The 23,282-nt window shown below is 48.1% G+C and overlaps 1 protein-coding gene across 1 annotated transcript in view; it reads right to left on the reverse strand.

The window, feature by feature from the left end:
- Positions 1-5,035: 5,035 nt before the first annotated feature.
- Positions 5,036-23,282, reverse strand: part of LOC112860827 (guanylate cyclase soluble subunit beta-2-like) — a 71,879-nt gene continuing 53,632 nt past the window's right edge. Inside the window, exons 14-17 of the mRNA XM_086717592.1 lie at positions 20,071-20,225; positions 16,987-17,138; positions 14,306-14,401; positions 5,036-5,393 (exon numbers count right to left, since the gene is read on the reverse strand). Of these exons, the coding sequence (XP_086573718.1) occupies positions 5,248-5,393; positions 14,306-14,401; positions 16,987-17,138; positions 20,071-20,225 (549 nt within the window). The 3' untranslated portion in view covers positions 5,036-5,247. The remainder of the gene's footprint in view (positions 5,394-14,305; positions 14,402-16,986; positions 17,139-20,070; positions 20,226-23,282) is intronic.

Consider the following 23,282-nt stretch of genomic DNA (forward strand, 5'->3'; position numbering starts at 1 on the left):
AGAAGAAATGTAATTTATTTCCTAGCCTATGACAAAGCTAACAGTGCAAAGAGTTGTCAGTCTCCTTAAATGTTCTTCCACCCTCGGACAGGGTAGAACAAGTCACGATCAGAGGGCGACGTGCGTGTGACTGGTGTTTACTGATCACCAGCAAATTAGTAAACCTTTTGCCTCCCGCTGCCTCTGGTTTTGTTGGATTAATGTTTTCTCCCTGTCACGGTGCTTCAGGCACTTTCAAAGTGGCGTTTGCTGATCTGAGAACGCGTCAGCGATTCCTATGTAAAGCTGTTTTATTTCTTTCATCATATGCTTAGTTTAAAAATACGGTTTCTGGAAGATAAAACGTCTTCCCTTTTTTCTCAGTGTTATTTGGCGTCCGCTTTCATGTTAATTTCCTGTTAATCCAAGGCAGCCGAGAGTAACGGGGGATCTTCAGGGACTGCTCAAGTCCAAAGCGATGGGCCAAAGCCTGCTCCGAGTTGTTTCTTCCCCGACAGGAGAGAGCAATGAGCAGGATTTGGGGACACTTTACTTCTTGGTAATATAAATGAATTTGAACTCAGTTTTAGACACATCGAGCGATGAATCTTACGGCATGCTTCAGGCTCCAACTAACCATTCGTTTAAACTGCTGGATATTCTATGAGGAAAAAATTCAGTCTTAACTTTCATGTAGGTCTCTCCTATTTAGTTAACTCCAACTATATGTGTCTGACCTCAGGGGCTTTGTCGAGGGAGCAGGCGCGAGCATGCACCTTTCCTCCTACGTCTGTGGAAGCATCAGAGAGGCTGCGAGGGGCCTGAGCCAAGACCAGAGTTGGGGTGGGAGTCGGGGGCTAGAGCCGAAGCCCCGTTCTCGCACTCAGCTCTATGCCTCTTTCCCCAGCTGTAACGTCGGATGGTAACAGTACTCATCTCACACTCACAGGACCGGGGCACCCGGCTGGGGCTTGGAGCCTAACACGGACGCAACCCCTGGTGGCCGCAAGAGCATTGCCACCACGGTTCCCAGCCAGCATGAGCACTCCATGTCTAACGCTGCATGTTGACAGGAAGCTGCTGGTCACGTAGACCTCAGGCTACAACCAGCCCCTCTTGTCTTTAAGCTGAATGGAGCCCCCTGCGAGAGGGAGGCAAAACAAGGGGAAACACTCTGAAGCCGTGCATTGGGAAACTGAAAAACATGCAGAGAAGGGCGTCCGCCCGTGTTTGAATGCACATTGTGGTCGGTTTTCTAATGCTGCCTTCACAGGGATGAGTTAAGCAGTTCGTTGACATATCATTATCACATTTTGAAGTTAAACAGCCACAGGAGCTATGAACTCGCATCACACGGCTCATTATTCCTCGATTTTTCTGCACTCTGCAACATATTCTATTTATTTCACCATCTCCTGGGAGCGCTGGTCGCCTTTGTCCCCGTGACACAGCCAGTGGTGTAAAACTTCTGCATCTGTCAGATGTCTCCATGTGGAGCATAATTGCCTGATTTCCATTTGAAAGTACAGCCCTGACGTTACAAGTACATAGACCCACCAGTGATAACAATGATGCCCTGACACCTACAAGGGGGCGGGGAGTGCATAACGCTGTAACAAACGTGTGTACCAAACGCGGGCTCGCCTTCGGAGGGACCAGGTCTCAGTTTACAGCTGCAGATGAAGTGTTCCTCGGGAACAAAAAAAAATGAAAAAATAATAATAACAAAATAAAAAAAAAAAAAGACTAAAGAAAAAGAAACCAACGGATTAGCATCAGCGTGGGTCTGGTGCAGCCAGATGGCTCTCTGTGGAAATCGAGCTTTCCCGCTTTCTTCCAGTAACCCCGACTAGCAGACAGCAAGCCTGCTAAGAGGGGAGAGAAATGATCTCATTCCTCAGCCAGGCGCGTGATTCGCCTTCTTTCTCGGGCTGAGGGAAAGCTGGAAAAGAAGACAGGGTGAGAAAGAAAAGGTGGGGGAGTTCGGGCTGTTGTAAAGAATGAGCACTGGTACCTAGAGGAGGGGAGAGACCCCAGCCCCTGCCAGGCCTCGGCGTTCGAAAACCAGGCTCAGATGGCCCTGGAGAAAGCCAGGTGGACGGGCAAAAGGGTGGCAGGAGGGGCATCCCGGCATATCGTCGTCCCCTCCACCCGCGCCCATGAACCCCACCTCCAGAGGCTGGTGTGTAAGGGTTGGGAGGTCGGGCTGGCTGTAGAAGCCACAGGATTAAGCTCTGGGCTCCCGTGGGGAAGGACGGTAGATGGTGTTTTCAAGTTCTTGCTGATGAAAACGTCCACCTCTCTCCGTGGGCTGGAGGCCAGCGAGTCCGTAATAGCCCTTGGCTAGCTAGACCGGGTCAGAAGCCATCTGCTTGGATCTAAGTCGGCCGTGCCCAGGACTGTGGCCTGCGGTGCAGGGGGCCGAGGGGCTGGCACCAGACAGGGTGACAGGATGAAATGAACCTAACAGGTGGTAGGTGTGGGAGGGTCCCTCTCCCCCCAAGGTCCTAAGGCCTGGAGGGGGCTCCGTGTGGACTCGTTGCGCCTTCCCTGCTGAGCAAAGCATTCGCGGCTCATAAACAAAAGTCTGTTTCTGGAGTGACAGCCAGATGTTCAGCGGATGGGCATCAGGCAGACCACCAGATGTGGTCGGGAGAGCATAGCACTTGCAGAGGTGTGCAGAGGTACAGGCGTCCCCCGAGCCGACCTGCCCTCTTAGTGGACGGGCACACGCCCCAGCTTGGCGAGGGGGCCCCTGAGGGCTCCAGCGGCGAGGAGGGCATCCAAGAAAGAACGCTCCCTTGAGAGTGCCAGGGGCTCACAGAGCATGTCGGCAGCCCGGCCGGGTTTCTCTGGGCGCCGAAGTTCGTCTCCACCAGTGTTTACTCCCGAGTAAATAGCAGGCTCCGGAGGGATACCAAATGCACGATGTAGTCATTCATTTACAGCTGGAAATAATTATTTCAGTCATAATAAACACTGAACAAAATCCTCTCCATTTTCACGCAAGGCGAGGGCACCTGCTTCCCAGTCTCTGGCGGTCTTAGGTATAACTGAGCATTCAAGGGGCACATTCTGCTGGGGCCAAGGAAGCAAAGCGAGCTGCGGGTGGGGAGCCCTGGCTGCAGGCTCCCGCTCTGCGCCCTCCAAAACCAAAACAAAAAGCCGCCACTCTCTCAAACAGCTGTTTGCTCTCCTGTCTCCAGCCATGCTGCCACCTAACTGTGTTCATAGTCTTGGGCTGGGCTCTTGTGGCTCAAAGCTGAGCTAAAGGACTTCGAAGGAAAGTGTGTGCGGAAAGTGACAAGAATTGTGAGCCGGATCACTTTTGCTCGTTTCGGAGGCGCGTTTCAAGAACGTAAAAATTCCTCGCCTCTGAGGAGGGCTTGCAAAGAGTGGCTACCTCTTCTGAATGCTTTGCGTGTAGTTCGTGACATTCCTATGAGGCAGGTCCTCTAATTATCCCTGTTTTACACAAGGGACACTGAGGCACGGAGATGTTAAGCAACTTTCCCAAACTCACACAGCCGGGAACGTTGAATCCTGAAGCAGGACTCAGACCTGGCCCCACCTGGCTCCAGGGTCCATACCTCCAGGCTGTCCTGCCTTTATTTGACCTAAGAACGTTGAGCAGGGTGCGTCTGGCCTGGGCTATTTGCCAGCACCGTCAGTGTGATCTCGGGCTGCTGAATCTGTGTGAGCTGGTTCCTCGTCTGTTGAGTGGGAAGGGCAAGACCTGACTTATTATGGGATTGTTGCCAGGAGCAGAAGTAACGTGTAACGTACATGTGCGGCCAGTGCCTAGCGTGTGTTTGGTGGTCAACAAACGTCAGTAGCTACTATTATTGGAAGCGTCACGGGCATATTTGTGCTCTTGTATTTCCCCGAATCCTCACCAGAAAACAAAACAAAAACCCTGTGAGGTAGGTGGGGCAGCTGTCACTAACCCGATTTTATAGCTGGAGAGATTGAGGTACCAAGAGGTCAAGCGGTAGAGTCAGGACAAGAACGCACATCTTTTGACTGAGCACTTTGCACTCATTCGAATCCTGGCTTGCTATAGCCCTGCACCTGCCCGTTTCTAGACACAAAGCACTTGCTTTCGGGCCGCACCTGCCCGTTTCTAGACGCAAGACACGGTTGCCTCCCGGAAGGATAGAGCAAGGAATTCAGCTCTTGTTGCCTTCCCCTTCCCTTCTGCCCCTGGGATTGGCTGGGGGACGGAGTCGGGTCCTGCCCGTGCCCTCCTGGGAATCGTCGGAGACAGTTAATGCCTCTTGGGACAAGTCAGGTCCTAGCAAGGATGAATCACAGAACCATGCGTGCCCTCAGATTTTCTTTATTATCTAGGTAAAACATACGTGCTAAGTTTCTGGCCATCCCCAAACGCAGATGCATAGTCCGAAGACCACATCTCTGCCTCCCCCCTGCCCGGGCCCACGCCTCTGAGAACATCTCCGGCGCTCTCTGCGGCAGAAGGTGTTTCCATGCCCACAGCGACGAGTAGTAGAGGGGCCTTCTGTGTCGTGAAGGTGGCTGGCCAAGGGGCCTGGGTGTCTGGCTTCATTCTGCTCTGCTTCCCTATCTTTCCTAAGTCTGCCCTTCCTGTGATTTTCACATTTTCCCCTCCATCCTACTTTCAGAAAGTCTCTGGGGTAATGCAGCTTTCGTTCTATTGCTTCACATAATTCCCAGGGCTGGGAATGAAAATTATTTCCTTTCACAACCCCTGGCCGAGTGCCTTTCACGTCCCGGCTGTGTTATGGGGTGATTTATAAACTGCGGGGTCTGGGTCTCTTTCCTCCGCCTCTTCCTCCCCCTTCCCTCCCACCATCATTTAAAGCAAGACATTGCACACAACGCGCTCAGAGGTCAGGGTGTCCTCTGAAGCTGGCCACTGGGGCTTTTGCTCAGAGGCGAAGATTCAGTGGAACCCTAGCAATGAGAGCATGGAAGCCATTCACCCCTGTTAGAAGAAAACAGAGGGGCCCCTCAGCCGAACTTCTCATCTGTGGGAGCAAACAAGACGCAGTCTCAAAGTTGGCGGGGGGGGGGGGGGGGGGTTGGCTTCGAACTGAGAATGTAAAAGACACTTTCCAAACCTGTCAGGATTGGGTTTCGTTTCTAGACTTCTATTCTCAAAGGGACAATGAGGAAGAGACGCAGCTTAAGACGTTCTGAACTGAGAAATGAAAAGAAGTTACTTTCCTTTGTCTCCATAAAACTAAGTTGGGGAAAAATTAAGCCCAGGCATTCGTTTCCCCTCTGTTACAACAGAGCACAGAAACCAGACGGCAGAACGTCATTAGGAAAGCGAGGTGTCTCTGTCTGATCTGAAGACCGCTGTCTGTCAGCTGCCTCCACGGAGTCCTGTCCTGCCTCTGAACTCCCTTCAGGTGTCATTTCATCAGAAGCTGAAACAAGACAATGAGGTGAGCAAATCAGTCAAGCTTCAGACTGGCCTCAGTCGTCAGGGGGCTTCTGTCCGAGCCAGGCTCTGGGCTCCCTTTCCCACCTCCCCAGCCGGAGAACACCTTTGTAGCCGAGGCTGAGGAAGCCCAGGCAGACCTCGGCCTTGTTGCTGTTGTATTTTTTTCGTCCCACATTGTGTCATCTTGTTGGTCACGTACCGAATCTCTACTTGTGCGTAGCTCACATAATCGCACCTCCAGACTTGCTGGCCTTGGGACTGTCTATGAGGTCCGAGCATCAGCAGGACACAGGCCGAGGGTCACACCGGTATGGCCACAGTTCATTGTTAACCTCCCTGGGCCTCGTTCGGCCTCATCCGAAGAGCGGGGAAATAATGATTACACCTATCTCCCAAGACTGTGGTATTAACTAAATCAGATGATTGATATAAGGTGATTAACACAATGATAACGCAGAGTGTGAACTCAAAATGCCAGTTCTTATTCTAAGTATGGAAAAGAGCCCGAGGAGAGAAGGCACTGGAAAAGAACTACTTTGGGGAATGAGGCACGCAAGGAAGGAGGGTGGGGAGCAGGACTCAGAGAAGGAATGGAAGCAAGAAGGCAGATGGAAAGCCTTGTCTCGATCTCTTCCTGCTTTCCCTGTGGTTTCATTTGGAAAAGTTAGCATCTAAGATTTTAAAGTCATATATCATTCCTGCTTCTCTCTTTCTTTCCCTTTTTTTTTTTTTTTTTTACACTAATCATTGCTCCAGAGACAGCCGAGTTCACAGAGGTTCACGTATTAGATTTGCGGCTCTAGTGTTCTAGAAATTAGGAAATGCAGGAGGGGTTTCTATCTTCAGCCTTCTGCTCCCAAATTAATGAATTAATGAGTGACTTCTTTTACCGTTAGGGACTGTTAGCATTTCAGACCTCTTCCTGAACCCGGTTCAGTGATTAACCTTGCTTTAAGATCTTAAAAGCAATGGGTAGTTTTCAGCACAAACAATTTGCTAATGTACTGGTCGTTAAAGAACATTAGTTCATGTGGAAAAATTTGGACTTACTGGGTCTGTCCCCAGTTTCTCCCCTGTCTCTAGCCCCGGATGAGGTGAGAACTTGGGAAAGGACCCTGGAGCAAACAAGGTGGGAGCTCCATGATTCTAGAACCATGTCACTGGGGCAACTCCTGGTGATGGCTCATATTGGAGTATTCGGCTCATGCCTAAGGTGGGGCTAATCTGACAAGGAATCAAGGTTTGTAACACCCTCAGATGTGACATTCTTATAGGGTATGGCCAAACAGGAGTTACTTAGCTATACGTTCATTGAGCTCCATAGTACGCCCTCCCCCTCCCACCCTGCCTTGCAAAATACTGAATCACCCTCAGCAATATTTTATGCTCTTTGGAAACTGTTAATTATTCAGATATGGGGGGGGGGTTGTTTTGTTTTTGTGTTTTGCTAATTCTCTACAAGTTTTTATTATCCCTTTCACTTTGAATCACAGAATTTATGGTGGTAGAGCTTTTCTTTGAAATATAAGCACTATTATATATTTTTTTTTAATTAATGTTTATTTTTGAGAGAGAAGGAGAGACGGAGTGTGAGCAGGGGAAGGGCAGAGAGAGAGGGAGACACAGAATCCAAAGCAGGCTCCAGGCTCTGAGCTGTTAACACAGAGCCTGATGCTGGGTCAAAAATAGCCCCAGCACTATTATAATTTTTAAAAGAAAGCAAATTTCTCAAAAACGGAATATGCAAGATTAAGTATAAGCATAATATGTTTGAAAAGTTTGAGGGGCGCCTGGGTGGCTCAGTCGGTTAAGCGCCTGACTTCAGCTCAGGTCTCATGGTTCGTGTGTTTCAAGCCCCACATCAGGCTCTGTGCTGACAGCTCAGAAACTGGAGCCTGCTTCAGATTCTGCGTCTCCCTCTCTCTCTGCTCCTCACCCACTCATGCTCTTTCTCTCTCTCTCTCTCTCTCTCTCTCTCTCTCTCTCTCTCTCTCTCAAAAATAAATATCCATTTAAAAACTTTAAAAAATGAAAAAGAGGGGCGCCTGGGTGGCGCAGTCGGTTGGGCATCTGACTTCAGCCAGGTCACGATCTCGCGGTCCGTGAGTTCGAGCCCCGCGTCGGGCTCTGGGCTGACGGCTCAGAGCCTGGAGCCTGTTTCCGATTCTGTGTCTCCCTCTCTCTCTGCCCCTCCCCCGTTCATGCTCTGTCTCTCTCTGTCCCAAAAATAAATAAACGTTGAAAAAAAAAATTAAAAAAAAAAAATGAAAAAGAAAAGTTTGAGATCAGTTTTGCTGTGGTATTATGGCAAACAGAGAGGAAAGTAGTTGATTACTATTGAGAGGACATGACGGCAGCCAGGTCTGTCTCTAACCATCAGCACTAAAAGGGGCAACTGAACTCCCCAGCTAATGTCTCCCCATGCCTCAGTCTCTCCAGCTGTAAAAGGATCACTGCACAACACATCTGCCTCCCACTCAACTCATAGGAAATGTTATGAGACCTGTAAGAGAAAATCTCCACAAGATAACATTGTGAGTGCAGAAATTTGTTTCGTGCCTTCGGAATTGGTACCAAAAGTGGGGATCACCCTGACGAAGACACAAACTGAACAATACGGGGTTGGAGTTGCTAAAATAAGAGAATCCAGCAAAGGAAACCTTTTTGTTTACCTATCCACAGGGAGGCTCTATTTATGATGTGCCCCTGCATCCTGGCAACACCATCATTTCTTTGTAGCCAAGGTGAATAATCTATTTTCTGGCTTACCTCTCACAAAGAATTTTGGAAGTAAACTCAACACCAGGAAATAATATTTCACAGACCCTTTAGTCTTCCCATTCTTTGACACTTTCTCATGTTTTTCTTCCTTCTAATTTCTCTTCTTAGAGAGTTTTCAGCCTACCTTTCCTCACAGTTTCATTTCTCTTGCTCCCACGGCACATTTTTCTCTCTTCTAACTGGGTTGTTTTTTGTTTTGTTTTGTTTTGTTTTTGTTTTTTACTTTCTCGCTTGTGTGTGACTGTGGTCCTCTTTCTCCTCCATTCCTACCCATGTTTCCCTCGCACTCTTATTAAACTCACTCATCTTCCTCTTTCGCTTTTCTGCCCCTGGAGAAAAAGTCCCTGATGGACAAGGGGGGAAAAATGACCAAGTAGCATTGTGTTGGGAGAACTGAGACAGCATATTGAAAGCTACCGGGCCAAACACAGCTTCATTTGAGTCAATGCCACCTGACGATTCAAACAAGCCTTGATCGGCATGGAATTATAAGACTTTCCTGGAATTTCTACACATATATATTTGACATTTTACCCCAATCCCATTCCACACTCCAGATGGTGAAAGACTTTCCTTGTTTATTTGGGATGAATTCTCATTCATCATCTTTCACTCTTACAATACTATTGCTCACAACCCCTGAGGACTGCCTACTGGTACCGTCATTTTGCTACAAGTTAATGTTCATTATTGCGCATCATTGGGAAAGGTAGTGCTGTGGTTGTGTCCTGATTGAGTATTACAATGTGCGTCTCCCATGGATGACTGATATCTAAGTACCTGAAATATTCTAGACATCAAAACTAAGTTGAACTAGGTTAGACTTTCTTGGAAACTTCAAAGGCAACTTGAGGACTCACAGAACATCAGCTACCTCACAGATGTATTCCGAATGTGCAGAAGTACACAATAAGTGGAGTTTCCACTTGATATGATGTAAATTGGCTTTTGGTGTACCACAGCACAAGTCGCATGGGAAACAACTATACCATAACATGTCAAGCTCGTTATGTCTTTTCCAAATATCCCTCTTCTGTTTTGAACTGTGTTTAAATATTCAAAGGAAAGAAATCCATCACCTCCCAAGTTACAGAGCAATGTATGTGTGACAGTCCCCATTCTGTGCGGAGAAGCATCCATGCATATACACGCACGAGTACCCTAACACGCACAAGTGTGGAAGACGGGCACCAGACATTAGTAGTAGCCTCTCTGGGTGGTGGAATTACAGGTGCTTTTGCTTTCTTCTTTTGGTTTATCTGCACTTTCTGGTTTTAACGTAATGGTAATAATTAAATATTACTTCTATACTATAAATGAATAAACAAATAATCTTCAGTTGAACAAACCAACACAACCCAGGAAAGAATTAAAAGCAACACCAAAACCCACTTCGATATCTATTAAACATGAATTAAGTAAAAAAGAATGGTTGTAGAAAGAACCTTCCCTGGCTTGGGGAACAACCATCGCTGTGTATCATTGTCAAATGTGAACGTAGGGGATGCTGTAATTCAGTAGGGGCAGCAAAGGCGAGTTCTGGGAAATATTGTTGCCTTGGGATATATACGTGGAATTTGGGTCCGTGGCTAATCATTACAGACAGGACTCCATGAGTCATAAAGGATATGACATGGGGTTATAAGAAGGAATTCTTACATTTGCGATTGAAATAATTCCTTGTCTGCATTCTGCATCTGCATTTAACCTCCTAGATAGAATAAGATGTGGGAAACCATATCTTGGTTTCAGTACTGAGTTTCCATGACTGGGGTGGGGGCTTTGGCCTGAGCCTGAAGTCTGGCTCTCAGTTGAATCTTCTCAGTTGTCCCCATGACTTCACCCCGTTGGAGTGCTCCCCACATGGAGCCTGCAGTTAGGCGTCCCCTCCCACCTGTACGTCTCACCCTGCACCCGGCCTGGCCTTTACCCTGAATGGTCTCCATGTGTGCAGAACAATTTATCTCCTCCTACTTGGTTCCATCTGAGTTCATTTTCCAACGAATCCACCTGATCTGGGGGACGGTCAGTCTGACCACACCATGCCGTTCATAAGTGTGAACAGAAAAAGGAGCCATGAATTCTAGAAGTGATATTCTTTGGGGGGAAACTCCACCAGTGATAGAATTTTATTCTAGTGATAAAAATGGTGCAGTGGGGTCACCAGGTTTCATGGGGGTGGTTTCCATTCTAGAATTCCTCTCCCCCTTGTCTCCTATTTCTGTCCACGGGCAAAAGAGGTCATGACCCGAAGGAATGAGATCTCCAGCTTCCAGAAGCCCCTGCTTTCTCCAGAGATCAGAGCAGAGGCCTCATCCTGGATCTGCCTGTCCCTGCCATCACATATTTGTCAAGTGAGTGAATTCCCAACAATAGGGTCCCTAATTGACTAAGCAGCTGGCATATGTGACATGTCTTCAGCACTTTACAGTTTCCAGATCATACACAGCCTCTCCCATGTCCCTCAAAGCGACCAGGTAAAACAGGCACTCTGCCTACAGGCTGAGAAAGATGAAACAAAGCAGACTTGCCCAAACTGACACAGCTGGTTACTGGGCACCAGGATGTGGACATGGGCCCAGGAGTTCTGATTTCAAGCTAGTGCTCATTCTACCATGATGGTGGTTCCCTAGCCTGGCAGCTTGTCAGAATGCCCTGTGAAGATGCTTAACAAACCAGAGTTGGAAGGCCCCCTCTGAGCCCACTGAGGTAGGCTCTTGGGGTGAGGCCCAGCCATCCGAGTCTGATGCCTTCCCATGCCGATCAGCGCCTGATGCCACATCCCAGTCGATGATGTCAAGGCTGACAAATGATTCTCGAGGCCAGTCCTAACACTGACAGTGTTCTTCCATTAGGAAACTCCCCACTTGTAAAGAGTTCATTTAGACTTCCCAGGATCTTCCTTCTACAGAGCATTGTTGGGTTGGCAGCGCAACTTCTAGAAAGCCTGAGGTTAAACACAGCTATGCCTCAGGGATAAAAGACACAACACGGGGAATATAGTCAATGGTATTGTAACAGCACTGCATGGTGACAGATGGTGGTGACACCGTGGTGAGCACAGCATAATGTACACATTCTCTTCGAATCCCTGTGTCATACACCTGAAACTAATGTGACGTCGTGTGTCAACAATACTTCAATATTAATAAATAAATACATATGAAGACCAGTCTTCTAGCAAAAAACAAAACAAAACAAAGACAAACAACAACAACAACAAAAAAAAACACCCAGCTATGCCATTCATCAGCCCCAAAGAGAAGAGGTCAGGAAGATCTGACAGCCATGCTTAGAAAGGCCTCAGATGGGCCGCTGAAAGGTCTGAGGGCCAGGAATACAGGCCCAGGCTCCTTCGCCTGGCTCCCAACCAGCGGGGCCCCAGCTCACTGGACACGTCTGGGAAAGACACTTGACTTGTATTGTCAAGACTCTGCAAAGTGAGGGGCGAGGACCTGCCAATTAAGTGACCACAGACTCCTGCCTGCGAGAATCACCCACGAGGAGGATGGCCCAGGGTGGGGAAGTTCCTCCTGTCAGGAAGACTGAGTCAGACTTGGGGGGGAATCGGCGGAGCCCCCAGCAGGTAGACCGCTCAACTCAGAGAGGGACCCCTGTCGCCACCACCCTCCAGCGGAGCCGGTAGGAGTTGTGTAAGAAGTCCTTCAAACTGACTTAACCTGCCATGAACCCAGCAAGTGGTCTGGTTTATAAGACCTTGGGCTGATTTATAAGAAGGGGTCACCTCCAGAGAGGAGCCTGGGCTGCATGCCTAAGTGCTGTATACAGGTCAGCCTGGAACCCATTATTATAATGGTTGGGAGAATCAGTTAGGAGACAAGTCGAAGCAAGTCGAAATTTGAAAAACACAGTAACAGCGGTCTGACGAGATGCCAGAAGAGCCTGCCAGCAGGGACAGCTGGAAGGCCAATTTTTTAGTCAATACTGAAAGGTGGTTGCTTAAATATCTGAGTCAACACACACTGATTTCTCTCCGGCTCAATACTCCCGTTTAATTGCACTGGGGAGTCTCTCCACCGACCCATCTAACACCCAAAACCATAGTGGAGTAGAAGAAAAGAGTGTTATTCAAGTGCAAATCAGGTCCTGGGTGCAGCCTGCAGGCCTGGGTCCTGCTGGAGTGTTTCCTATTGCCAGGGCAGGCAGACACTTGGGCTGGGCCTCACAGAGATTCAGGGAGCCCCCCCCCCCCGCTTTGAAAGAGGGCCAAGGGAAGGGGTGAGCATCACATCTCAGCCGGCCCTCAGAGAGGGGTCTGTGTGGTCTGCTCCCCGCCTCTGCAGCTCTGTGCACAGAGGGGGAGAGGGAGGCAGGGAAGCGCCTGCTTCCCACATCTGGGAGCCAAGTCAGATGGGAATGGATGCCCCTGGAAAGCGATCAGAAGTGTGGCAACCAGGTGACGACCTGGTGAGGTTGATGGCGGACGTGATGGATGAGGTGAGTCTTCAATGGCCTTCCAACTGCCTAGAGGTCCGGAGGCAGGCAGAACCCTGAGGTACCAAGAGCCAACAGCCTAATCTTCAGGGTCCTGACAGGTTTCGGCTGCTAATAGAAGCACTTTCCCATAGTGACGCCCACGTAGGGGCCAACCGGAATGGCCCCGAGGCTGGAGGTGAGAGTGGGGGCTCCTGCAGTGACCTTCTGGCACCCTCAGTGCTAAGCGTGACATTATCACATGTAGCCCCAAACCCACCAGAACTGAGACCTAAATCACAATGACAAGGCAGGCCCTGGGAGCAGGTGACGTGAATCCTTCAAGGGGAAACTCTACGTCCGCTGTCCACCATCAGAGATGCGGAAGAAGCCTGTGTGTCGTGCTAAACTCAAACTCCGATTCCCTGGGGAAGTTGTGCAAAGCAATTTCTGATCTGGTAGGTCTGAGTCTGGACGGCCAGAGTGAGGCCCGGCAGCTCAGCTGCCCTCTGTCCTCATTTTCAAGCCTCTGGCTCATACCACACGTGTTATCATTCACCCACACTGTGTGAGCTGGTCCTCGCTAATACGCCTGCTAATCACACTCAGAAACAACCAAAACGCTGCTCAGTCGGGGCCCAGAGGATCTGAGAGAAACATGGCGGGGCACCGTGAAGTCTGGAGGTCCCCAGGCCTACCACCTGGGGAAACCGAAATCGTTTGGGGCCATTGCTCACGTGAATACAGGCTGCTGAGACAAACAAGCATAAGGATCAAGTCCTACTTCTTCCAATTACTAGCTGTGGGACCTCATCGCAATTACATCACCTTTATGAACTTCAACTTTCTTACCTCTGTTACGGGAACAGTCACAGGACTCTTGTGTCAAATAAGATAAAGTGGGTAAAATGCCCAGGACGAACTTGTTGCCCAACAAATGCCAGTTCTCTACCCATCCAGTTTTCACCCCCAAACTGAAGTGACCTCAGTTTCTCCTTCTTTAGTTGTTGCTATTGGTGTATGTCCAGGAAAGCAGCAGTTGGAGGAGATACCGAATCAGGGGCCCAGCTGAGAAACTTCTGTCTCATGTTAAGCAAGAAGCCCAGCCCCCACCAAGACCTGTTCATCTCTCCTGTGGAGGGATCCCCATGTAGCGCAAGTCTGAACAATGAATTTGTTCCCCTTCCTAGAGCACGAAGGGTTCTTAGACTTCCCATTCCGAGCTGTTTATGGAGCAGTCACTTAGGAACTCAAGTGGTAGAGACCTTCGCCCATGGAACATTTCCATGGAGCTCCCATCGCTCCCTGCCTTCTTCTTCTTCTTTTAATTGACCATGCTCATGTTTGCTTAGACCATGGCTCTGTCTGAAAGTCCCCATGACAGCCACATGGCTGGCTCTTATCCTGCACATTTCAGCTTAAATGCTGCTGCCCCAAAGGAGCCTCCATTGCCCTCTTCTCCATTGCCCAGTTTTTCATTTCCTTCCTAACATCGGTCGCTACCTAAAGTGATCTTATTTATTTGCTCTCTGTTGTGTGTCTTCCACAACTAAAACGCAGGCTGTATGAAGGCAGGGACTCCACCTGAGCTGCCCCACCCCCCCACGAGCCACACCTCTGAACCCACCGATTCTCCTGCTCCGCGGCGCTGGGGGTGTGTGTAGTGGTCAGTGAACTCACCATCTGCTGTGTCACTCTTCAGGGACAGCTGCCTACTGTCCTTGTACTGCATGATGGCAACAGCTGCTCTGTCTTGACGTCCTTGAGTACTTGCTTCTGCAAACAAGCAGGTGGGGAAGGGAAAGTGAGGGTGGCAAGCCAACCTCATGAGCTGCAGAAGTGGGGGCCTTTCTTTGGTGCCTCTGAACATCAGCAGCCCCGTGGGTATTTCCTCAGGTGCCCGTCGTGTGAAGGACTTGCTGGACAGTGGTTCCACCTGTTAAATGTCTGGGGAGATTATGTGACATTTAATATGTTTAACGCATTCACCAGCTAGAAGATGAATCAGTAAATGCACTTGCTTTGGAGAACAAAAGGGAGAAAGGAGAATGGTTTGAGCAAGAGCGCTCCGGGGTGCCATCCTTTCTTGCTCCTGTTACCTCCCGGGTGTCCCCTCCTGCCAGGTGGGGGAGGAGCTCGGACCCACAAGGGCACCGGAAGGTCACTGCTGAGGCCCCCTCACCCTGCTCCACTGCAGTTACCCATAGTTCTTAGCGTGGGCCTCAGTGCCACTCTGCTCACTTTCATCTCCCTGGACTTCTTCCCACGCCTCCCCCAAATCACCCAAAACACCAGTGTGTGTGTCCTATGGGAGATAATCTGAGGAAAGAGGCCAATTCAGGAAGAACATTAGCGTGCATATTAGTGTTTCTGTATCCCCCTCCCCCATCACTGGCTTTGAGAGGCTGGGTCTTGCTGTGTGGGGCAAAGTCCCTTGGCCCCTGCAGGCTAATGGGATCGTGTTTGGGGGCCATCTCCAGCACTGGGTTGCAGTGGGGATGGGAGGGGCAGGCACTCCCTTCCCCAGGGCTCGAACCTCCGCTCCTGGCAGGAGATCCTAGGCTGATGGGGAGGGGGAAATGGAGAGAAGCATGGAAAGAAAAAAGGCTGAGATCTTTCTGCCATTTCTCTGCATGGAGATACCTGGCCAAGGAGGTCAGGAGTGGGGCTGACGTCAGCCCAGAGGAACAGGTGACTTTCCTTTGCCATCAACCATACCTGGGGAGATATCTACCCCCCCCCCCAAAGTGTGCTTTTCCCCAACTTGCACAGAGATGCTGTTTAGGGTCCAGAAGGGGCTAGCCCTCCCTCTCTTTCACACCCTTTCTCTTTCTCAAGGTCCACAGTGAAATCTTTAACTGAGGCAGCTTACTCATATCCTGCTGTTGGTTAGTATTGTTTTTCCAGCTCAGAACCGAACGCGGTTTAGAGTCGACTGACCCACGCCATGTTCTAGAGTCCTGTTTCTCAAACTTTCCCATCTGAGAACCCCTGCGGGGGCAACAAGGGACAAAGCGGTATCGAGTTTCAGCTAGGTGCATCTGGGCTGGATGCTGTTGCGTCCTGGTGCTAAAGCCTCCAGCTCTGTCTCTCCTCTCACACAATCAGGTGGCACAACGCCTCTCCCCATTTACTTTGTCTAGTTCTGACAACAAAGCAAAAAAGGGGGGGGGGGAACCTTGCTTCTCCCTTTCTGGCAATCCTCCCTGTGGGGAGGGCATGCTGGTGGGAGGGAGAAGGTGATGTCATGGACGAGGCACCTTGAGCCTAGAAATTCAGGCCCAAAACTCTGTTAAGGGTGCCCTCTGGTCTATACCAGCCAAAGTTATTCCTAGTTTTTAACTTAGATCTCTCTATCTCAGTGTCTGTATCAGTCAAATGTGGCCCCAACCCGTCCCAGCTCACAGGGAGACCGATGCGAGGTGAACGTGCTATGAAAACAATATTTCAAGCTCTTTAAATACCCATCTCTTTATTGGGATAGCCCCACTTTAAACAATAGTAACGTTAACCCATGTGTCCCAAAGAGACCTCCCGCACGTATTAGCAACCAGAAACCCCTGGGTTTCGAGATTTTCCTTGGCAAGCCCCTGGAGCAGCTAGAGATTAGCTCCTGTCAGAACGAATCCACTTCCTCCTCCACTTTGCTTCAGAGGTTCAGGGAGGTTTTCCTCCTGCTCCTGGGTTTCCCCGTCGGGTCAGCACCTCCCAGCATTAACCAGGGCAGATGTTAAGGGGCCCTGACCTTGTGGGGCGGAGGAGCCTGCCTGGCAGCCGATAGAAACCTCCTCATTGGATTCCATCTGCTGCGGCACCGTGAGCCAAATGGTGATCCCTGGGCTGGCTTAGCACTGGGTTGTTTTAACCTAAACTCACTCTCCCGTCATTCCTGGGGCTGTGTGAGTCACAGATTTTGTCCTTCTTCCCAGTTTTAGAAGCCAGCAGAAAATGAGAAAGGTGGATGGTTTCAGGGTGTGAGGAAAGCCAGTCCTGGAGTCTCCTCTGAGGCTGAGAAGCAGAGAGCTTCTAAAGGCATCCCCCAGCTGCAGGACAGACAGATGTGAAAGCCCCCTTGTGGGACCGGCAAGAACCTTGAGAATGAATGCATGAGGGACCCTTTAGGCTGGGCCCATCAGCCCAGCTCCAGGGGCCCATCAGCCCAGCTCCAGGGGCATCAGACTACCCCGGATGCAAGTGTTCATCCTGGTTGCTCTGATCCTTGGGAGCCTCGACCCAAAGAAAGTCGTGCAAAGGGATGACCCACGCCGACCCCACATGCCCAAGGGCCCCACTAAACACATCTGAAATTGTTAGTGGAAAAAATATCTGACACTGAGATGCGGCTTCTCTTTTCTGCTCACCCTTGCGATCAAGCCGGCTGTGAGGTCTGCCCATGATCTCGTCCTCCGAGGCATGCAGGTTCCGGATCAGAAAGTAGGTGGTCATTTTCCCTTTCCCTTTCACTTCGATTTCGCCCCTCTCAACTATTTCAAACCCTTCATTTTCCAGAGCTCTGCACAGAGAGAACAAATCGCACCAGGTATCAAAGATCACGGATGTATAACTTAAGCTTTGGCAACAATGGAGAGGGTGAGGCGGAAGTGTGCGCCAGCCCCACGTGGTTCTGAAGCAGGAGGCTCCTTGGAGATCAGCGCTCTCCTTTCCATCTTCCCCAGGCACCCCGTTACCCCAGCTTGCTCATCCTAACCACCCAAGCTTGCTCCCTGACTTCTGGCTGCCAAGGAACGGAAGAGAAGGGTGTAGGGAGGGGGCCTGTGAAAAGAGACAGAGCTATGGGATACCTACGGAATGCTTTCTTGCTTATTTATTTACTGGCTGTCGCCAGCTAATGGAGAGAAACCACAGAACAGTGCAGACCAGAGATTTTCTAATTCGTGCTCAGCTGCCTCAGCCAGGTCTTAGCATTCACTGACCTTCCCTTGTCCTTTCCCAGTTTTGTGGAGTTTTCAGACCTTCACTGTTCTCCTCAAGCCCCCCCACCTTGGCACCTGCTTTCCTCACCCTCAAGTCACTGTGGTTCCTACCTTGTGATCTGATTCTTGTATGAAGTTTTAACCATTTATAGGTAAGACCCCACAGCCTCTCACCCCACCGGCTACACGCCCCCTTTTCCCCAGTCTTTGAGGATGAGGTGTCTCAGAGGATGCCGTGTCTTGTGCAGGGGCACCCGATCGATGTCCCTTCCCGCTTGCTCAAGGCTTGGCCCAACCAGCCACTTCTCACTTTCTCTCCGGCTCCCACCGTCTGCAACCTCCCTCAGCCTGCTAGCCTGCTAAGGTCCCTTCCTTCCCAAACAGAAGCGAAAACCTTCCCACGTTATCATCTCCTCCTTTAATCCTATACACTCTCTCCCACTTATCCTTCAACCCATATCCCAGCGTCTATCCCCACCATTCTACCACAACTACTGATCGTGTCCCCAAAACCTCTGGTGCACGTGTCTCAGTCCCTGTCACTATTTTGACATTTTTGTTCAATTCCTCCTCCCTAAAAATATCTCCAAGGGTGCCTCTCACCCTGAACTCTGCCGTTTCTTTCTTATTTCTTTTGCCTCTCACACGGGCCCCTCTTCATCCACCTGCCACTTAAATGTTGGTTCTTTGCGCTGCTCTTTTCCCACTGCACCTTTCCCAGGTGATCTCATCAATCCCCTGGCTGAATTACCAACCATATGTTGCTTTCGCCAAGTTGGGAGCCCCAGCCAACACCTCAACTCCATATTTCATCCATCCATGTAATGGCACCTCTACCTAGGATGCTCTGCGGTTCCTTTGAATTCAACACTTCCGAACCTGAACTCATCGTCTGCCCCTGTAGACTGGAAGCCCTCTTACCTGTCCTGTGTCCAGTGGTGAGATTCAGGTCGCTGTCACCAGGATGGAGGCCTGGGAGACATTCAAGTCTTCTCCCTCTTTCTCATTCTCCATTTCTAGCAGTTACCAGGTTCAGCTGATTTTACTTTCCCCCAAATTCCCACCACCAATGCTCTGGCTCAAACCCAGCTCCTAACAGGTCCTCTCTGTCCTGTTTCCTGATCCTCAAATCTGTCCTCGCACAGTCTTTTTTTTTTTTTTTTTAAGTTTATTTATTTTGAGAGAGAGAGAGAATAAGTGGGAGAGGGGCAGAGAGGGAGAGGGAGAGAGAGAGAATCCCAAACAGGCCCCACACCATCAGCGTAGAACCTGATGCGGGGCTTGAACTCACAAACCATGAGATCATGACCTAAGCCAAAGTCCGATGCTTAACCAACTAAGCCACCCAGGTACCCCTGTCCTTGCAGGGTCTTGAGTATCAGCATCAAATAAAACCCTGGGCCCCCCATTGTCTCCAATCTCACACTCCCCGGGGGCTCTTCTCCACCTACAATGCACACCCTTGCTCTTCGACAGGGCACACACAGCTCACGCTACTTTCTGCTCCATATTGTCTACTCTAGCAAGCTAAATTGTAGTTCTTAGCTCCTACTCTACATCTGTGCTGGTACTGCTGGGTTTTCTCCCCCAAAGCCTCAGCTTTGGCTAAATCCTACTCGGAACTCCTTGTTCAAGATTCAGCTCAGGAATCTCTTCCTCCACAAAGGATTTCTTTACTGGATGAGGCACCCCGCTTAGTCTCCCAAGACACACACGCTTGAATTACCTCAAGCACAAGAGTACAGTGGATAAAGCAGGGACTCAGAGCCTCACCCCACATTTGATCTGGGCTCTTTTCCTTCCTAGCCAACTTGGGACCCAAAGCGAGTCATTAACTTTTTTGTGCCTGATTTTTTTTTTCTCCTCTGTAGATAAGAATAATAGTACATTTTCATAGAGCCGTTGTGAGAGTAAATGAACATATACATATATAAAATAACTCAGAACAGAATTTGGTTCACCTCCTGTAAGGTCTCAAGAAACCATAAGTATTATTTTATGCTTATCTTTACCATTGTACTTATCACACTTTCAAAATAATTATTAGTGAACACTTCTTTCTTTTTCTGCGAGACCAAGGGTCAGCACACTTTTTTTGCAAAAGATCAGAGAGTAAATATTTTCAGCTTTGCAGGCCATACGGCCTCTGCCACAGCTCCTCGACTCTGCTGTTGTCCCATGAGAGCAGCCATAGACAATGTGTAAATCAACAAGCATGGCTGTGTTCCAATAAAACTTTATTTACAAAAAACAAGCAGCAGACTGGATTTGGCCTATGACTATGCTTTGCCAATCCCTGCGTTAGACCATATGCTCCTTGGGAGCAAAACTATCTTATGGAAGAGGCTCGACAGTATTTGTTGTCTGGTACAATGTCTTCTATAAGCCAGCGTGGCACGGGAGAAGAACCATGGGTTTCCTTCACTACCCCCGATCCCACAGCTGCCAGGCACCGTGAGCATTCTTGAGGTAGGAAAAGACAAAGGAAGGAAGGAATAAATGAATGGCTACCTGTAGGCCGTGGGGCTGAGGTGCACTTTATTGGGAAGCCCGTGACTCTCCATCCTAGAAGCCGTGTTCACAGTGTCACCGAACAAACAGTACCGCGGCATCTTGTCTCCCACCACACCTGCTAAGACTGGTCCCGTGTGGATCCCCACTCTGATCTGTACAAAGAGAATCTCACTGAAAAGGGACCGTCGAATACTCTTGCTTTTATTTTTAAATTAAGGTATAATATACCTAAAACGGAAAGACAGATCTTCAGCATTTAGCTCCGTGAGTTTTGACAGGAGCATATACCCTATAATCCACCATCCAGAATAAAATACAGACTACTTTCATTACTTCACCACGTCCCCTTGTTGCCCTTTCCAGTTAAGTTCCCTCCCTCTCTGCAGGGGTAACGGCTTCCTCGTTTCTTTTACAAAGAATTATTTGCCTGTTCTAGGACTATGCACAAATGGAATCATAGAGCATATTGTTCTGTGCCTGCCTTCATTTATCCAGTTGAATGTTTCTGAGATTCATCCATGTTGTTGTATGTTCCAGTCATTCATTCTTCTATTACTGCGACTGTTCTATTGTAAAAACATACCGCAGTTTCTTTATCCAGGCTTCTAACTTCACGAACATTTGGGTTATTTCCAGTTTGGGGCCATTAGGAACACTCTTATACAGATCTGTTTGTAGACACACATTTTCATTTTTCTTAGGTAAGTGCCTACAAGCAGAATTCCTGGATCACAAGGTAGATGCGTATTTAATGTTACAAAAAAACAAAAAACAGACCGTTTGCTAGCAATTTTCCGGAGTGTTTGCACCATTTTACATTCTCATCAGCAATGTGACACTCCAGTTGCTCCACAGTCTCACCATCATTTGGTCTTCTGGTGGGTGTGAAATGCTACCTCGTTGTGGTCTTAATTTGCATGTTGCTGACGGCTAACGATGTTAAGCACATTTTCATGCAGCTTGTGTCCGTTCTTGTATCTTTTTTCTTGAAAAGTCTGTTCAAGAGTTTGCTCATATAAAAACCGGGATTATCTTTCATCGTTAATATAGAGGAGTGCTCTACTATATGCTTGGATATGGGATACACATATATTTCAAGTATTTTCCCCATTCTGTACACCCACAGACTGAGTGGCTTCAACAACAGGAATTTATTTTCTCCCAGTTCTGGAGGCTGGAACTATGAGATCGAAGTGTTGGCAGGCTTCGTTTCCTCTGCAGCATCTCCCCTGGGTTTGTGGATGGCCTCACATAGTCTCTTCTTCGTGCCTGTGCATCCCTGGTGTTTCTTCCTATGTCCAGATTTCCTCTTCTTGCAAGGACACCAGTCAAATGGGATTAGGGCCCACCCTAACAGCTTCATTTTAACTTGACCACCTCTGTAAAGGCCCTATATCCACGTATAGTCATATTCTGAGGCCCGGGGGGTAAAGCATCAATATATGAATTTGGGGGGGAACAAAATTTGGCCCACAATAATGAGGTTTATCAGGTTTTTTTTACTTTCATGATTAATATTTTTTGTGTCCAATCTAAGAAATTAGTGCTTACCCCAAATTCATGGAGCTATTCGCCTATATTTCCTTCAAAAAGCTTTATGGTTCTAGCATTTATGTTTACATCTGTGATATATATCAAATTAATTTTTATATATGAAGGATTGAGGTACATTTTTCTTTTCATATGTATTTTCAATTAAAATGAACCATTTCTTTTTTAAAATTTTTAAAAATACTTTTATTTATTTTTGAGAGAGAGAGAGAGAGAGAGAGAAAGATTGCAAGTGGGGGAGGGGCAGAGAGAGAGAGAGGGAGACACAGAATCTGAAGCAAGTTCCAGGCTCTGAGGTGTCAGCGCAGAGCCTGAGACAGGGCTCGAACTCATAAACTGCGAGATCATGACCTGAGCTGAAGTTGGATACTTAACCGACTGAGCTACCCAGCTGCCCCAGAAATGAGCCATTTCTTAAAAAGAAATTCCTTTCCCTGCTGACCTGATTTTGTGCCTTGGTTAAAAATTAATTGACTTTAAATATGTAGTTTCTTTCTGGGCTCTCTGTACTGCTCCAATGATCCATGTTTATCCTTCTAATTTCACTCTGTCTTTGTTAGTGTAGCGTTACAATAAATCTTGCAATTAGGTAGTGTAAGTCCTCCAGTTTTCTTATTTTCCAACATTTAAAACTAAATTTAGGTAGTTTGTTTTTATTTCATTTTCCAAATTTTTGTCCTTAGTATATACATATTCAACTAATTTTTGTGCACTGTCCTTATATCCTGTGACCTTGGTATTTTGATCTAGCTGAGGTTTTATAAGTGCACCGTGGTCTTTGTAAAAAGATCATTTTACATCTTCCCTTCCAATCTTTATGTCTTATATTTCTTTTTCTTGCTGAATTGCACTGAGTAGGGCTTTTGGTATTTAAGAATGGAAGTGCTTATCTCTGTATTTATCCTGCTTGTGTTTGCTAAGCTCTTGGATATGTAAGTTGATATCCTTCATCAATGTTGGAAAATTCTCAGTCATGATTTCTTCACATATTTCTTCTGACCCAGTCTCACTGTATCCCTCTAGGACCCTAGTTCCACTTGTGGTAGTCCATTTGCTATTGTCCTACAGATCTAGGATGTGCTGTTTCATTTTTTTCACCCTGCTTCCTTCTCTGTGTTTCAGTGTATTGTTCATTTTCACAATCCTTGATCCTTTCCTTTACTGTGTCTAGAATCTGTTAAAGCCCTAAAATGAATTCTCTATTCCCGATTTCTGATATCATGGTTTTCATTTCCGTTGGGTAGATAGATTAATAGATAGTTATAGATAGATAGCATGTATTTCCCATCTGTTCAAACCAGTCCCCCTTTTCCAGTAGATCTCCTAAAATCTTTATTGTAGTTATTGAAAAGATTCTGTCCCATAATTCCAACATCCAGGCCATTTTCAGACCTGCTTCTGTTGACTATTTCCTCTCTTGGCTATACACTAAACCACATTTTTCTTGATTTTCTAGCATCTCATATTTTTAATTATTTAGTTGTATGTTCTATATTGTATGTGAAACTACAGTAGAGACTGAAGTAGATAATATTCAGTGTTCAGTAAAGTTCAAATCTCTTTTTTGTCAGGCTGCTAGAGTGGAGACTGGGTGAATTTTATCTGTATTTGAATTGAGTCTGGGCTTCTTTTGCCAAGATACTGCTAGATTCCATGCA

Source organism: Puma concolor, chromosome A1, assembly GCF_028749965.1.
Source record: "Puma concolor isolate L17-30 chromosome A1, mPumCon1.1.hap2, whole genome shotgun sequence".
NCBI lineage: Eukaryota > Metazoa > Chordata > Mammalia > Carnivora > Felidae > Puma > Puma concolor.